General features: G+C 36.9%; 1 protein-coding gene across 1 annotated transcript in view; it reads left to right on the plus strand.

Annotated features, from left to right (window-relative positions):
* LOC140745855 (irregular chiasm C-roughest protein) overlaps window positions 1-19265 on the plus strand; it is a 110400-nt gene that overhangs the window by 49300 nt on the left and 41835 nt on the right. Inside the window, exons 3-7 of the mRNA XM_073077788.1 lie at window positions 476-626; window positions 4345-4425; window positions 17589-17740; window positions 18127-18218; window positions 18806-18914. Coding sequence (XP_072933889.1) covers window positions 476-626; window positions 4345-4425; window positions 17589-17740; window positions 18127-18218; window positions 18806-18914 — 585 coding nt within the window. The remainder of the gene's footprint in view (window positions 1-475; window positions 627-4344; window positions 4426-17588; window positions 17741-18126; window positions 18219-18805; window positions 18915-19265) is intronic.

Consider the following 19265-nt stretch of genomic DNA (forward strand, 5'->3'; position numbering starts at 1 on the left):
TTCCCAAAATTTCATATTTTCGGGAATCGAATACGGGCTCATTAACAGTAATTAAAAATAATATTTTAACAAGAAATTATTAATTGGCTTGTTTTATTATATTAAAAATTTTGAGTTGAAATTTAACAATTTTTAAAATGGTGGGTTCTGCTTTGTAGGCCCCTCATACCTATTTGTGTGCCAACAACCAGTGCTATGAGCTGCTGAGTTCTAGTTGAAGTGTGTGATAATGGAGACATAACCGAAGTATACCGATTTAGTTTTCAATGGTAGCAACGCATCTGTGACCAACCTCAGGTAGGACTCTAATCTTATCTGAGGTTCATTACAGATGTCGATAGACAACAGTGAATTAACATTAGGTGCACTGCATACTTGTTTACTATTTTGTCAGACAGTTAGTATTCACATAAGATCAGACGATCTGTATTAAATTGACGATCTGTATCTCTATTAAATAAATATTATTTTTCAGAGTGCAGTAATTGGATCAAGAGTAACACTCCCCTGCAGAGTGGAGAGCAAGGCAGGTCAACTGCAGTGGACTAAAGATGACTTCGGATTGGGCACCCATCGCCATTTGAGTGGTTACGAGCGGTACAAGATGATTGGAAGCGATGAAGAAGGTATCTAGTATATTTAATCAGATTTTAATTTTAAGCGTAGTACCTATTTTAATTCACTGGTTAGGTTACTTTAGGTTAGTTATAGAATTCTACTGGCGGTGCCGCGGTAGAGCGAGAAAGCAAGTCCGTGGCCTCTGCATTCGGTTTTGATTGGAACACTGTGGTTTTAGCGGGTAGGAGTCTTAAAACCGTTCGCCACTCCCATGACAGAATATATTCCATGATTAATTTCGCCCAGTAAAAAAAAAATGCTGAATTTTTACTTACATCCTCGATTTTAAAATGGTAATGGAAATGAAAATGGAAAAGCGAAGTGAGAATTCTTTGAAATTGTACGTGATGTGATTGGTAGACGAAATTTGTAGAATGAAAAAAATCCTTATCCTTATATACTAATATTATAAATCCGAAAGTAACTCTGTCTGTCTGTCTGTCTGTCTGTCTGTCTGGTTGTCTCTACTTCACGTCTAAACAACTGAACCGATTTCAATGAAATTTTGTACAAAGACAGTCTGAGACCCGAGAAAGGACATATGATAGTTTTTATCCCGGAAATTCCACGGGAACTAGGGATGGCGATCTAAGATCGATTAATCGGAGAATCGATCTTTTGGACCCAAACATCGTTATTTTAATCGATATTAGTAAGGATTGAATCTATGTAATCTATGCATTTGATCAAGTGATGATCTTTAGCAAAGTTGAACAGTTTTATGTATGTTAGTATGTTATATTATTTTCTTTTAAAGGCGGGCGAAGCCGCGGGCAAAAGCTAGTTACTGATATAGTTCTGCAAACTAGGAAGCTGAAATTGAAATGGACACATTTGAGATAAGCCTATTAGGGGAGGCCTATACCCAGCAATGGATTTCCAAAGGCTGATGAATATTGACAGAATTATTCAAAACTCAACAACTATATAAATTTTGAAAAAGAATTTGAAATTAAATACTAATTATGCATTTAGATTCAATGCAGCAGTAACTTTATTAGTTTAATTTCGATGTGGCAACATTTTAATTGATTATAACCGCTAATGAGATAATGTGGGTGTTTCAGTATAATCTAGTGTAAACATAACACAAAATAATGTACATTTATTCAGTCAAATTTAATAGATTCATTCAGTGGCGTAACTTTTTTTATAATATAGGATTAGCAGACGCATGCAATCCACCTGATGGTAAGTGGCTACTGCCGCCCATGGACAACCGTAATAAACACCCGATAGGATTAGATCGGCCACAGATGCACCGCTACCCCTGAGGACTAAGCTGGAACGCCTCGGAAAAGTATGTCTCCTTTACCACACCCCTCAACGGTAGAAATCGGTGTGGCGGTGGTGCTGTCGGAATCGATCCACAAAAGCTTCTATTTGAAATTACGACAGAATTTTATTTGTAAAAACTACACTATGATCGCTTGTTAAGTTACATTATGATTATAAAGCGTGCTAATTTAGTTCAAAAATTGCAAGGTGTGGTAATTCTAGTAGGACTCCCGTACATTAACACAATTAATCCACGATAAATACTTCCAACGAATCAACTAGCAACAAAGTATCACAGTGGATTCTTATAAAGCTGCAAAAAATAGTTCAAACTGGAGTGACTGCTATTTGTCCACTATTCGTCCAGTATTGATCTACTTGACATAGGAACCAGTACGAGTGGAGTCCAAACAGAATTTTAAATGGAAAAAATAGTCGAGCTCGTATAATTGTGGCTACCAGGCTTTTATTATTCAAATTGATAGCCAGTTTTTGTTTTGTTTTTGAGTTTCGATCAGATTCTCTTGTACTTTAGTTCTTTTATGAAATTCGAGGAAATCGAGTATTCGGTCTACTTGATAGTAAGTGTGAGTGATAGTGATATTTACAAGTAGCAAACGAAAGCTCAGTCCACCTGATGGTATGTGGCTATTGCCGCTCATGGACAACTGTAATACCTAAACCCCAGATAATATTAGAATAGTGAAGCAGTGATAGCCTAGTGGTTAAGAAACTCGGCCTCTCGATCGAGAGGTTCGAGGTTCAAATCCCAGGCACACACCTCTGATTTTTCAAAGTTATGTGTGTATTTGAAATTAATTATCACTTGCTAAACGGTGAAGGAAAAAATCGTGAGGAAACCTGCATACCTGAGAGATTTATAAAAAAAAAATCAGAGATATGTAAAGTCTACCAATACGCACGTGACCAGCGCGGTGGACTATGGCCTAATCCTTCTCATACTGTGAAGAGAGCCATACCCAGCAGTAGAACAGTAATTGGAGGTTGATGATGATGATGACGATTAGAATCCAAGCTAAGGTCGCCCACAGGTGCGTTGTTTCCCCTGAGGACTAATTTGGATCACCTTGTATAAATGTGTCTCCCTTAATACCCCTTCAAACCAGAATACAGCAGCGCTACATTGTAATTATGAGGGAGAAATAAGGGTGACGGTCGTACCATTAAAGTAAAAATATCAAGCAATACTGTCAGCTACAGAAACTGTACTTTGAATAGAAATTCGACCTGAAGCCTACAGATGCGTTGCTATATAGGAGGACTGAGGAACGCCTAGTTTAAGTGCTTGCCTAGTTCTCCCTTCAAATATAATATATGGCACCGCAGTGGAGCCGTCGCAGTCGACCTATAAAGGTTTCATCTAGAAACAAATTTTGGATCAAAAATACATTTCTATTTCGAATTATGTAAATGCCAGTAGAACAGGCATTACCGTGTGCAATTTCTCGTCAGCTCGTCAGTAGTGTGTCTCGTCAGTTGTGTGTGTCTATACAATACGTTTATGATTGTAGAATTCGAATATATAAAAATACAATACTATTTTTCTTTAGTTTTGTATTCCTACCTGTTTTGCCAGTTGTACGCAAGTGCGTACAAAAAGTAGACAACAATATACAACCAGTGCAACAAGTTTTTGCAAACCCATAATTACAAAGGTTTGATCCGTTGTCATTAAACTAGCCAATAATCCTGTTATGGTTACATTCTTATGATGTATAAGGGCTGTCTGCAATAACTTGTTATGACTTCGCTGGTAGCATTACGATAATTGGACGTTAATTATTCAAAACAAAGGAATATTGTAGTGGAATTATCTGAAGTCTACAAAAACGGTAGATCTAAGTATTGAAGTATATTAAGTTTTGTGGATTTGCGCTAAGTTGTACACGCCGTGGTCCACTGCGCTGGTCAAAAGCGAATTTGTAGACTTCACACAACTAAACTGCTAAAAACAAACAAACAACAAACTAAAAACTGTTTTAAAATTTCAGTTTTGCAAAGTTTCTTACGATGTTTTCCTTCGCCGTTTAAGTATCTGATAAACATTTTCTAATACGGTATTTGTTGCCAAAATAAGAGATCGAGTTTAAACCACCCAGTCAGCGACCCTGTGATGGACGGCGATATGGTCGTATACCATCGTACACACGAGACGGTGTGGCGAGCGTGATGCTCACCTTGGCGGAGCCTGAGGCAACGCGCTAAGAGGACTCCGGTTGCGTTCCTTTGGAGATCCTGGAGTCCTCTACGCAGCTCATAGGCAACATCTGCGGTTTGGTGGAATAAGGATCCCACATAATAACGTGTTGCTCTCACGGCATCGGAAACCTTTTGAAGGTTTCCTCCTTGTAAACAAAAATGTTATCATATCTTATTAGGATGTTTACGATTTACAGTATTATCACTTAATTATTATTTTATTTTCAGGAGACTATTCCTTGGATATTCGGGATGTTGCACTGGATGATGACGCAATGTACCAATGTCAAGTCAGCTCTGGACCTAAGGGTAAGTTTTTCCTTTTATCAGTAACCCTCTAGCTGATAGAAACCTACGTGGGTCGGCTCTAGAGGCACAACCGCCACAGTAATGTCTGCCTTATATCAGCAGTGTAGCGTTGTTGTGTTCTGGTTTGAAGGGGGTAAAGGAGACATTCTTACGAGGCGTTCCGACTTAGCCCTCACATGCCTTTACATTATTACATCTGTGGTTATATTCAGGTAGTATTCTTATGTTAAGCAGGGATAATTGCATTCTATTAGACTTCAAACCCCTTTAAGATATTTTACATATAATCTGAGACTCATATTTTTCTTACGTTGCTTTTACCGTTAAAGCAATTGACAATCGATTTATCATCATCATCAATCCGTTATTGTCCCACTGCTGGGCAAGGGTGTCCTCTCATAATGAGAAGGGTTAGGCCATAGTCCACCGCGCTGGCCAAGTGCGTATTGGTAGACTTCACATACCTTTAAGATTTTTTTTTATAAATCTCTCAGGTATGCAGATTTCATCACGATGTTTTCCTTCGCCGTTAAAGCAACTGACTATTAATTTATAATTCATACTCTCAAAAATAGATTTGGGTCTTGATCCCCTGTAAGAGGGTTCGAAATTCGAAATTCATACTAGGCTCGATATTCATGCTTTTTAGAATTAATAAAACGTTTGGAATAAATGAGTACCGCTAACAAAAAAACTGGAATCATATTACAAGGGTTTCCAATGCGGGCTTGTAATTAATTCTATTTGATCAAATGACCGGCTGTTTGTATTGTTGGATTGACTTGTGTGCTGTTTAAAATATAAAGAGGACTGATCGTAACCTCGGACTTAGATTAATAAAATATAGATAGATTGAGGAAGAATTTGCATCTGTGTGACTGAGTCTTAAGGCAGATGGTTTTTATAATATAGGAGTAGCAGACAAGCATGCAATCCGCTTGATGGTAAGTGGTTACTGCCCATGGACATATGTAATCAACCTCAGATCGAATTAGATATTCCTACCTGAGGTCGGCCACAGATGCGCCGCTACTCCTGAGACTAAGCTGGAACGCCTCGGAAAAGTATGTCTCCCTTACCCCACCCTTCAAACCAGAACACAGCAGCGTTTAACACTGCTATTATGAGGCAGAAAAAGGTGTGGTGTCTGTCTCATAGGTGGGCACGAATCTTAGAATTATATGATTAGGGTTGTATATTTTTTCTTTCTATCTTTTCACATACTCTAATTGCAAGTGAATATAAATTTCTATTATGTACATAACTTTTAAAAAAATGTGACGTATGACTCGTATACACATTCCAGACCTTTTGTACAAAGCACATATAAGCAGTGATAGCCTAGTGGTTAAGAAAAGCGACCTCTCGATCGAGGCGTCCGAGGTTCAAATCCCAGGCACGCACCTCTGAGTTTCAAATGTATGTGCGTATTAGAAATTAATTATCACTTGCTTAAACGGTAAAGGAAAACATCGTGAGGAAACCTGCATACCTGAGAGATTTATAAAAAAAATCTTAAAGTTATGTGAAGTCTACCAATACGCACTTGGCCAGTGCGGTGGACTATGGCCTAATCCTTCTCATTCTGAGAGGAGACCCGTGCCCAGCAGTGGAACAGTAATGGGTTGATGATGATGATGATGATGTACAAAGCACACTTATCTCGACTGTAATAGGCCAAAGTTTAAAATAATGAGCTTAAATAATGAATTAGTTTCATTGGCAACCCTAAACCGAAACCGTTTCTAGTACTTGTAAATAAAGGACTAAATTAAGTAGAGAGGTCACGAATCAAAACTGTTTCAGTTATCAATAAAACTAACAAGGGTAGCGGACATGCGGGCAGATATTAATTATACTGACCGCTCGTTGTAAGTCAATTTATAACGTTTTATCAAGGTTTTCATACTAATTGGTAGGATGGATGGATGGAATGTTAGAGGGATGTGCTAATATAACCTACCAAAAATGTATGTTTCTAGAGTGGTAAGGCACTTATCTCCTCTAAGAAAGTCTTTATCATCTTAATCTTAACACAATCATCTACGTGTTTAGTTGTTTTAAGGAAATCTCTCAGATTTATAATGTGTCGCGATATACAACTTTAACATTAAAATAAGAGGTAATATTTTTAGCTAAATGCCTAAGAATTTCGGATCTCTACCATTAGCAACTATTATAATACCATTAGTAACTATTTAAATATTAAAATATTTTATACTTTCTTCTATTTGTATTAAAACAACAACATTGGCGCTTGCCGCAAACTTCAAATCTCGCAAGTCGCAAGCATCATCAGCCCATTACTGTCCCACTGCTGGGCACGGGTCTCCTCTCAGAATGAGAAGGATTAGGCCATAGTCCACCGCGCTGACTTAGTGCCTCTTGGTGAACTGCACATACCTTTCAGTTTTTTTTATAAATCCATCAGGTATGCAGGTTTCCTCACGATGTTTTCCTTCACCGTTCTAGCAAGTGATAATTAATTTCCAAAACGCACATCATTTCGAAAAAACATAGGTACGTGCCTGGGATTTGAACTTCGGACCCCTCGATCGAGAGGCTGAGTTACTTAACCACTAGGCTATTACTGCACTGTGTCGCAAGCGCTTGCGGCAATTTCTCATTGATTTGCTAAAAAACCCTCAGTTCATTCGATCTGATAGAAGTACAGACAAACGTATTCAATCGAAGTCAAACGCTCTATCCGCACATTTGAATTTGTAGCGGTTTGTCGAGGTTTGGCAAACGTGCGGACGCATAAAATATTACAATTATAGCATCCGTCTGTCTGTAAATGGTAAACGTTTGTACCGCACTTTATCCTATATATTTAGTGGCCATGTGCTGCACATAAAAAAACAGGGTTGATATTTCACTGAAAACACAGCTTTTTCTGTATTTTAATGTGCTTTTTCCGAAGCTCATTTCTAGGGTTCTGCACCGGACTTTATTAAACCCACGCCGCCCGCCATAACTTTAAAGAGCTGTCAATTGTATAGGTAGTAGCGTAAAATGTTTAGAATAATATTATGTGTTATTATGATGAGAATATGTTATAAAAGCCGGTATTTCATAAAATTTATAAAAATAAAATTAATTCATAAAAATTTAAAAACGTATTCCTCAAAGAAATAAGGTTTTTATTTTTGTCGTCTTACTTTGTTTTTTTACCCGACTGCCAAGGAAGGGTTATATTCGTGTATACATATTTTAAATTGAAATAAATAAAAAAATAAAACGAATAGTTCATTAAGGTATAGTTAAACTTCCTCTCAAATTTCATATTTTTGCCACTTCTATGTATTTGGTACATTTTAATGGTACGGAACTCTACAAGAAGTCTGACTCACACTTTGCAAGTTTTGTTGTTTTTTTATGGAAATGTAATGTTTCGTCTGTATTTGCCTTCTCATTGTAAACGACAACTGTACTGCGTAAAATAACTGAAGCTTTACAAATAAATAAAATAGAAGTGTCCTTTTAAATAAATTACCGTTTTCCAAATTACAGGTGCTTGAACCTTTCCTTTATATATGTTAGTAAATTCAAAAACAGTTTTTGAAAAGTTATATATTATGTGTATAGTGACTTGCGAAAAACGCTGTGCCGATTTTTTTTATAATATAGAGTAGCAGACGAGCATGCAGTCCACCTGATGGTAAGTGGCTACTGCCGCCCATGGACATCTGTAATCAACCCCAGATCGAATTAGATATTCCTACCTGAGGTCGGCCACTGATGCGCCGCTACCCCTGAGGACTAAGCTGGAACGCCTCTGAAAAGTATGCCTCCCTTACTACACCCTTCAAAACGGAACACAGCAGCGCTTAACACTGTTGTTATTAGGCAGAAATAGGTGTGCCGCCGGAGTCCAATCACAAAGGGTTCTTCCACCTTCGATTTAAATGGGGCTTTGACATAGAAACGAAGTCTACATCCATTCATGTTTCGTATCGTCTTAGTCGTGGTCAAATTATGATAATTTCTACATTACCTGGCCAAATGACAGCTAATGTCCTTGTTACTCATTTTGCATTTTGTTGCTATTTAATTTGCATACTTTTAATGGATACTTAATGAACACTAGCGCGTAATTGCTCATTTTGCGTTGTCGCTCTTTGAGTACGGACAAATGCATCATTGTTGCTCTTTTTGCGTTATTACCACAGGTTATTACTCTATGTTCACACACTTTTAGACACGATAACATGTAGCGACTTACTCATTTTGCACTTTGTTGCTCTTTAACGCAGATTCGATAACAAATGGCACGTCTTTGTTGCTCATTTTGCGTTATTGCGCAGAGCTTAGAGAAGCTCGCACACTTTTAAAGCAGACACGACAACATGTAACGCCTTACTGTTGCTCATTTTGCATTTTGTTGCTCTTTAACGCAGATTCTATGACAAATTGCCGCGCTTCTTTTGCCTAATTTACTATATAGCTGTGTTTCTTCCTCGCACACTTTTATAACAGACACATATGACGTATTTACATGTCATTTTGCATTTTGTTGCTCTTTGAAGCAAATTCGAAGACAATTGGCGCGTCAATATGACTCGATTTTCAGTTTGTTGCTCTTGTTCTTGCGACATTTAGCACAAACTCGACAACTGATACTTCCGTTTTGCTCATTTTGCATTTTCGCCCTCTTTGGAAACTTAGTTCCATGAATGGTTATAACGTTATAAGTAACAAAATTAGACCGTGTGAGAGGGACGGGGACAAGAGTGAAAGAGAGAGCATAAGAAGTCTGACAACGTTCATCCAGGAATAGTAATTGTTTTGTGTCGCTGTGTTAGCGAACACACTGTTGTAGTTACCACATGTATGTGTTCTGGCTAGGGATGGCACTTTTAAAAAATATATTAGCAATATATTAAGGTATTACCTACTAAAATACGTTATTTTTATAAAAGTAAGCGAAGTTGCGTTGGCTTATAATGCTTTTTTTACGATATTTACACTTATTTATTTTTAACTCTATATAAATATTAGCCACGTTTAACATGTAAGATTTCTATGCTGGCAATGTACTCGTAGAATAATTTGGGTTTGATTCCAATTGAGGAAATCCTCATAGCATTGAGAGTCGCGTTAGTAAATAAATGTTTAAATACTTACTGGAGAAAATAATAATCTTATTCAAATGAAGTAAATAATTATGAGAGCTAAATGCTCCAGGCATCCACCAATAATGTGGAGGGCTCCGTACCCAACAGTAAGACTTAAAAAAGTTAAAACTAGCTATTTACTGTTTTTTAATTTGAAGTGTTATTATAATAAAAAAATGTAATGATAAAAACAATGCTTCAAAATCTTTAGATAGAAAAAATAGTTTGTGACAACCCTAATCATCCCTAATTGAGGCAGACATCGGCGTCGAGGGAACATAAATAGACTTTGGTCGATATACAAAAATACCAAGTCTTTGTCGGTCTGTCTGCAAGGGCTCTACTTAAAAGCATTTTCATGTTAGTTCCACGACGGGTTATGATATTTGTATCGAAAATTCCATAAGTTATTGAAAAGTTCGAATATATACAATATGTGCCCGTTTTTCTTTTCTGAGATTGTTTATTTATTTTTTATTTGGTACATTTTTTTTCCCGACACAAAATGAACAGAATAATAAAAAATCTTCAGAAATACTTATATTATTGTAAAGAAAATTATCATTGGCGATGATTCAATTTTTCGGCCAATCAGATATCAACTTAATTCTTCTGTTCCGATCTTGATGATATATTTATCTTGGTGCGTTTATGTCACCCATACATAAAAAATTCTAGAAAGGGGTCAAAAGTGTAGAACTATTATTATTTATAATCTACCCTAAACAAATACTGCAAAAAATGTAACACAATACGTCCACGCCAATTTTAACACAACGACGTGATTCATACACAAAATGGGGAAGCCATGAAAACTCGGAATATTCCCATGAAACCTTACGACTCACCCGAAATATGACAAAGGGCTCAAAATGGATCGTCTCTACTCGTTATAATTCTGAATTATTCAAAAGTCAATTGTTGCGATTGTAGCAGTTGTTAAAGAATGGAGAAGATGAAATATTCCCAACGAAGAATATACGAACGGGGAATAGTTTTGCTCGAAAAGTGGGTGTTTGAAAAAAAATTTCAATATGTATCTATTTAAAAATTTAATTGTGAGTTTCTTTAAAGTAATTTACGCAATGTGTAAAAAGAGTAGGTGCAATATTCTCTATGAAGAATATATGAACGGCGAAAAGTTTCGGTTGAAAAGTTAGTCTTTGGGAAAAAGTGAAATTTAAATTTAAAAATATAACACAGAATTTATTAATGAACTTTGAAGGTAATGTACAGAAAGGAGTGAGTGAAATATTCTCCAGGAATGAAATAGAGGCAGGGAATAGTGTCACTCGAAAAGTTCTTGAAGCTTTTCATAATCCTGAGTTAATTGAAAACTTAATGAGAAGAAACCGGTGGTTCATATATTCTCAAGGAACAAAATATGAAGCGACAGAGTCTGAAATATAATCTTAAGGCTGTTAATTATTGTATTTTATGAAAATTTAACTGTAGGAGCTTACTTATTATGTGAGGAAGAAACATTTTATAAGATTATCAGAGAATAGCATCCCTGAAAAAATATTATTTGGGTGTTTTAAAATGTTTAAGTTACTGAAATTATTTAAGAGGAAAATTATGTAAGACTACAATCTTTTTCAGCGAAGTTATTTTACTGTGGCCACCAACAGGTCAAATCAAACGCCTATTAAGGCAAAACCTTCATTTTTAAAGAACTACGAACTACTAAGAGCTACTTCTAACAAGAAAGAAATATTAACTCCAGATAAAAAATGACCAGCGAATTAATCTTACAAATCTGTTATTTGTTAAATTTAGACCGTCTTCGTGCATAAAATAACATGAAAGTCGTTGAACATTTGAACGTTTTTGAAACGTAAAGTTTTACAAGGATCAATTGCGAATGAGCGAAAGGGTGGATAGAAAGAACCATGTCTACTTTCTATCCATCTCTTTTTATTTTAAAGAAATGAAATATATTTATTTGTATATACAAATTGTCAATTACAATATTTTTCTTAAACCACTTCTAGATCTACTTTAGATTCTAGATCCCAAAGCTCCCTAAAGTTTAAGATTTCCGCAATTTCGAAATCTCTTCACTAATACGCGACACTGCGCGGGTCGTACCTAATAAAACTTGCTATAATATCCCAAACGACAAAAGGGAACGATGTAGTGTCGAAATGGGATCGGGCTCGTTATCATGCTGAATTATTCACGAGGTTGTCGATGCTTGTAGTACTAGATGTGGTACAATGAATGGTTTTGACATAGAAATGTGTCATACTGAGGTCGGATGTACTGTTGATGTTTGTGGGACAATGTGGCTTGGTAGGTGAATAAATTGTAGTGATACGGAATGATTGTACATAATCTTGCATTAAGATTATTTGTGTTGGTGGTATGCCTTGCGTGTTTTTGAAGGTAGTAGAACAATTTGTGGTTCGACTAGATTGCTATCGACAGTAGCAACGCCACAATTATTTCTGCCTAATAACAGCAGTGTTAAGCGCTGCTGTGTTCTGGTTGCAAGGTAAACATACTCAGGGGTAGCGGCGCATCTGTGGCTAAGCTCAGGTAGGAATATCTAATTCTATCTGGCGTTGATTGCAGATGTCCATGGGCCGCAGTAGCCACTTACCATCAGGTGGATTGCATGCCAGTCTGCTATCCTAAAATTATAAAAAAAATACTTGTGATATTAATTATAAATTGCACCATCATTTTGTTTCTTACGAAATCGATAAAAATGGTAGACACTTCCAGTTTTAAACTAAGTCTTAATCGATTGCTCTCTTTCCCGACTGTTTTACACCTCCCCCCAAATTGTTCCGATAAGAAGTTTCATGAACGTAACTTTATTAACAACTTTAATCCGAACCGAGTTTCATATTGCTCGCAAAATTATGAATGCGGAAACAATTTTGCGGGTGAAAAGTTGTAAAAGTCGTATTTATTATTTTTCCCGCTAGGACACTTTGTTATCGGAAGTTGGTTAGATATTTCGTAGAATTTTTTAAACAAGTTCATCCTGGTGCTTTTAGGGTACCGTACCCAAAGGGTAAAATTTAAACCTAATTAACCAAGCCATAGCTGTCCATCCGTATATCACAGAGCTCTATGTATGGTAGTGACCGCCTTAAAACAAGTACAAAAAATAAACTATTTTGAAAATAAATAGGGGTTGCCATACAAGAACCCGCTATTCTTGTGGCAAAGGACATATAATTTTTATATTAATTATGAATTGGATGTTATATCTTTTTCTCAAGAAATTGGTTAAAATGGTACTTCCAGTTTTAAACTAAGTCTTAATCGATTGCTCTCTTTCCCGACTGTTTTTCACCTCCCCTCCAAATTGTTCCGATAAGAAGTTTCGTGAACGTAACTTTATTAACAACTTTAATCCGAATCCCGAGTCTCATATTGCTCGCAAAATTATGAATGCGGAAACAATTTTGCGGGTGAAAAGTTGTAAAAGTCGTATTTATTATTTTTCCCGCTTGGACACTTTGTTATCGGAAGTTGGTTAGAGTTTTTGGAGAATAAATTCATACTATTTAGGGTTACGTACCAAAAGGGTAATAAAATATAAAAATTGGTCAAGTGCGATTCAAACTCGTACACGAAGGGTTCCGTACCACCAAATTTTATTTTTATTTTTAGTATTTGTCATCATAACATAGACACCATAGAAATAAATGCATTGTGAAATTTGTACCTTGATAGGTAATCAAGGTTTAAGAGGTAAAGCGAAAAACGCCGAAAAATCTGTTCTTGTATGCCGACCCTCATTTATTTTATTTTTTTAATTTTCAATGTTTATTATCGCGGCCACCCGTAACGATACTCTGTAAAAAAATTAAGTATCTTTCTGTTATGCTTCAACACAATGAGCCCTATGAAAGACGGACTGACAGTGGATGCTTAGTAATAGAGTTCTGTTTTTACCCTTTGGTTACGGAACCCTAAAAATCGTCTAGTTATGTTTAGAACACTTTTCAAACTGATTATTTATTTTCATTATTTCACTATTACGTGTAAACTTTTGACGCTAAGTATTAATTTACAGAAATATAAAACAATCCGAACATACACCGTGATACAGAATCCTATAATAATGTTTGATTTAACAGCCCTAAGCGACGCGTGTCAACCTGCGTATGAAGGGATTTGTGTTACCCCAAATGTAATAAGGGTGGCCACATGGTATTTTAATCTAGGATAATACAGAACAAACTTGATGGTTTTATACCAAATTAATTGAAATTCAACTCTAATTATCTGTGACGTTTATAATTTATGTCAATATATCTACAATTATTATTGTTGTTTTATGGACTTCATCACTTTTATTTTTAATTTTGTTCGCACACAAAATTATAATATACTAGATATTACATTTATCCTTACATAGTAGACAAATAAATCTAAATGTATTTAATTACTAGTATTCAGATATATCGCCAGGGATAGAACCCTGAACCTACTGCTTGTCACACTAGCATAGCAACCGCTCTGGCACGCGAATCATCAAAAATATGTATAATTAACGATTCACAATTCGTTTCAAGTTCCAATAATTGTTAAAATATGTAACAGAGACGAGGTGGGAAAGGTCATATCCATTTTGAAACGATATTATACAATATTCAATATTTCAGTAACGTACAAGTTTTGGAACAATCCGGGAGATATCGAAGTTGTGGAAACTCTAGTTTCGACGCGAAATCTTTCGAGATGTTCCAGCTCTTCTGTACTGACATTTGCAGAATTTATTCGCCCGTACATTTGACTCTGCGGGAAAAACTATTACTAGGCTTTCGTATGATTGTTCCAAAAACGTGTTTTTGTTGGAACATGTCAGCTTTTTTCAAGTGGAAGAACATCAAGAGGATTTAGTAGAATTGAAGTTAGAACCCTTTGTGATTCGACTCCGAAGGTACCACTGCCACACCATTCCGTCAAATAACAGCAGCGCTTAGCGCTTCTGTGTTCTAATTTGACGACCCGCGTGGCGGAGCGGTCACCATACCGATCTGACGCGTAGAGAGTCCCGGGTTCGATCCCGGCCAGACATCTAAATGATGAATTCAGATTTCTGTTTCTGGGTCTGGGTGTTTGTGTATTTGTCTATGTGTGTGTCCATGGCACCCACGACACAGGGAATACTAGTGTGGGGCTGTGAGTGTAGAAAGCGTTTAATTAAAGGTTGTGGTGGGAGGGACACTTTTTCAAGGCATTCCAACTTAGTCCTCAGGGGGTTACCCCTGCGGTAACAATGCATCCATGGCCAACCTCAGGTAGAACTCTTATCTTATCTGGGATTAATAATAGATATCAAGATAGAAGCCGCTTGCTATTATGCATGCTGCATTTTCGTTCACTAGTTCCACAACATAAAAAGGCTAAAATATATTTTTAGCAAAACAACCCTATCCTACCCTAAAAGTTGTTCTTTGAATAAAACCTTGCCATAACTATTTCGTGGGATGAACGGACCAGTTGTAACAATTTGCATACGTTTGAAGTTCTAACTTTCTGTTGGTCAGTTTCATCCTATATTTTGTTTTATTAAGTCCTTTTAAATATTTAGTTTCATGAGATGGGTTTTTGCGGTAGTCGCTGATTATTTAACTGAGTATTAAGAGCAGGATAATCCTTCCTGATTCGTCTGTAGAGACACCAACGCCCCACTAATTTTTTTTTAAACAGCGGAGTTCATCGCTGCTGTGTTCTGTTTTGGCGTGTTAGGTAAGGTGACATGGAACCATGTCGTCCTCACTGTTGCTGTCACCAACTTCTGGTAGGACTCTAGTCTTTTCCGGGTTTGATGACGGAAGTAGCTTTTTTCCTCAGGTGGACAGCATTTTTGTTTGTTATATTTAAAAAAATGTAAGTCTCAGTATAAGACTTTTACGAAATTGCATATTAGGAAAGATTAACACGAGCTACGATGATGATGAACATTTTTTTCAGTGAGAAAAACTACATGCCTGAGAGTTCAGCAAACAGTTCTCAAAAGTGTATGAAGTTTACCAATCCGAACTACCAGCGTAGTGGACTGTGACCTAAGTCTTTATTTTAAAACTAAACCAATAGTAAAAATCATCAGAAGCCCTTGTTTAAAAAATTGTGCCCAGCGGTAGAACACAAAAAACGATATTATATATCAAAAAAATTGCAAACAATCAAATATATCAATACAGACTAGAGACACTTGAATTTAAACCACATCACAACTAGATAGGGTAATGGACGCAAAATGAGAAAATGCCGCTCAAAATCGGCGGCATAGGAGCAGAAAACGAGTTAACTGATTTGTCAGTCAAATCTGATGCTCGTTGAATAGCTAATAGTGATTGAACGCTGAATTGATAGATTCGTCTATAGAATGATAGTTCATGACTTTCGATCTATTCGGGATTTCTATGAATAGCAATGGAAACTTTGTGGATTAACAAAAGGGTATTGGAATTGTTTTAGGATTTACAAGTAGTTGGAGTGCATTAATCATTGTATGGTGGTGGAATCTTTTACAATTCGCATGTGACCACGGCGGTAGACTATGCCTAATCCTTCTCATTCTGAGAGGAGACCCGTACCCAGAAGTGGGACAGTAATGGCTAAGGCTAAGGTCTATAACCAGTGCGTCTTGCCGGCCATGACCTACGCTGCCGAAACGTGGACTCTGACTTTGGGACTAGTCCACAAGCTAAAGGTAGGTCAGCGAGCTATGGAAAGAGCTATGCTCGGAGTCTCTTTGCGGATATACGGAGATCCGGCAAAGAACGGGAGTAACCGACATAGCTCAAAGAATTAGCAAGCTGAAGTGGCAGTAGGCTGGTCACATATCTCGCAGAGCCGATGGCCGATGGGGCAGGCGAGTTCTCGAATGGTGATCACGTATCGGTAGACGGAGTGTAGGAAGCCCTCCGGCACTGGACCGATGACCTTAAGAGGCCTGGTGGTAGTGGCTGGATGAGAGCAGCGTAGGACCGAGTGTTGTGGCACACCTTAGGATAGGCCTATGTCCAGCAGTGGAATAGTGGGGGCTGAAATGATGATGATGATGATATTTTAACTATAAAGAATTTTCAAATTTCTCAAATTGCCCGTAAACGGTATAACTAACATAGTTTAAATCAAAATTCAGCGCGTTGCAATTAACATGAAACGCCGACTAAAATCCGTTCGCCATTGCCACCTCCCACTAAACTTAACTCACCGCATAATATCATTACCGCTAAATCCGCACTAAAAGCCTGTCTGTTTGTGTATGGAAATATATTATAACTGCCTGACTGCTTTAGAAAGGAGTTTGCAAAGTAGATATACATATTTTATTATATCGTTATACTGTACTTTGACTTGAAGATTCTACAGTCAGTGTGTTCAGACTATTACAGGGAATTAAAATTTAAGCGCAATGTTTGTTATAATATTGGATAAGACTCTCACATCAAAGTCCTTTGTTGGGCGCATACAAACACAGATAAACACCCAAACTCCAAATAGCTTCAGCTAAAGGTTGTGGCTATAGCTGATTAATTGGCTTCGGTTACGACCAGTATTAGCCTTCAGTCAGGGAAGATACTACTATAGACACAGTAAGAAAGATATCAAAAACCAGAAATCTCATTTCTGCTTTAGTTAAGTATCAATAAGAATATTTGCGACTGTGAATTTAGTAATCATAGTATTCTAACCCGATTTAGATAAGAACTTCTCAGGAACTTAAGCATTTAGAAATGCACTGTATATTCAGTGTAGAATGTTACTATACCGTACGTTACCGTATGTTACTGACGTTGGCTTATTGGGTCGATATATGCTTTTACGCATAATTCGAAAATTCATGTCGTTAAAGCAGAAGAAGGGATAAGAATCATAGGTGACCCTCCGACCAGGAGGACTTAGAAAAAAATGGATTTATTTGCACACGGGATTGAATTGTTGGCACCAATTATAGAAAGCCTCTATACAAAAAGCCGGTTAGGCCAATTAAAAAACGCATGACCAACCTCGGACCTCAAAGGCTGGATCAGATGGATGGAACTTAAAAATTCATTTTATTTTCAGGTGAACCACCGATCCGGTCAAAATATGCTCGCTTGATAGTTCTGGTGCCCCCTGAACCACCGAAAATTAAACCAGGGGCAGTGCTCCAGGCGGTTGAAGATAGGGAAGTGACTGTTGAGTGTATTTCTGTTGGAGGGAAACCGGCAGCGGAGGTAAGTTAAGAAGTTGATATTTCAACTAAGTATTATGTATGAACAGTAGTCAACTCATAATCTAGATAACTGTAGACTTACAGAACCAATCGGACATTGGCTGCCTATCTACGTTATCTAGTTCCACCTAATAATAGCAGGATAAAACTGTTATATTCTGGTGTGGTTAAGGCAGATTTGCTTTTTCGAAGCATCCTGTCCACCAGTAGTGACAACCTGCTCTCTTCTAGTTTATACCAGCATACCAGCTAGAAGCATTCCAACTTTCCTCAAGGTTAGATGCGCATTTATAGACTTTAAATAATACCTCCCAAACTTTAAATAACTTTTTGTCAAAAACGTTCGTCAACTATTCTTGGTGATTCATAAAAACATTCTTCCTATAGATAACATGGGTTGACAACGAAGGTGGGGTACTGAGCCAAGGAGTGACGTACACAGTTGAAGATATGCCTGATGGCCGAAGATTTACTGCGAAGTAAGTTATTATCATATTTTAAAACTAAACACACTATGAGAATTCGAATCGGTGAAAACTGGCAACTCTTGGAGGTTTACCTACATCTAAAATATACATACTTTTCCGGGGCGTTCCAGCTTAGTTCTCAGGGGCAGCGGCACATCTATAGCCGACCACAGGTAGAAATATCTAATCCTATTTAGAGTTGATTACAGATGTCCACGGGCGGCAGTAATCACTTACCATCATGTGGACTGCATGCTCGTCTGCTACTCCTATTTTATAAAAAAAAAACCTACATCATCACCATGATGCTTATTTCTGTTTTATAAAGATAGCAAAAGTATTTTGAGTGGAAGGGTGAAGCAAATTGATATTTGCGAGGATTTCGACGCATAAAATGTACAAGCAATAAGAAATGATTTTTCATATCTTTCCTTTTAAGGCTAAGTAGAAAATGAAATCTTGTTGTATGACATATCCAATCAAGGATGACGTACGTATGTTTTCTTCGAAGTTTTATCATGATTTTGAACTTTACTTAACGTTTATTTATTGCGTAATCGATGCTTTAAACTCGCAATTTTAGATGAAAATGTTTGCAGGTCCGTGCTACACCTTCGACCTAGAAGGCATCATCACAACCAGACCTTCACGTGTCAAGCCCAGAACACTGCCGATAGGACCTACAAGGCTGCTACAGTCAGACTACAAGTAAGTAATCATATTTTCAGGAGTCCATTTCATAGAATGGAATTTATATAAGATCAGTCAGTGTAAGATCGGTTTCGTATGTCGGTTTGTCGGTCACAGTATATTTTGCCAGATCCCCTGGATTGAAATCTATAATAAAAACATTTTTAGTTTGAATTGAGGCAAATATACCTGGAAAACATTTTCATTGGCAACTTGTTATTGAGCAACTTGAACTATGTTATAGAACAGTTAAGTTTGTATGAGTATACAGTTATAAGAATTCATGGCTGATTAATTGGAAAAAATAAATTAAAATCAAAAGATTTATTCGTTTTTCTTTCATAGGGTAAAAATTAAATTTTAGGAAAA

Source organism: Epargyreus clarus, unplaced genomic scaffold, assembly GCF_041222505.1.
Source record: "Epargyreus clarus isolate Ecla_fem2 unplaced genomic scaffold, WU_Ecla_fem_2.2 ptg000011l, whole genome shotgun sequence".
Classification (NCBI taxonomy): Eukaryota; Metazoa; Arthropoda; class Insecta; order Lepidoptera; family Hesperiidae; genus Epargyreus; species Epargyreus clarus.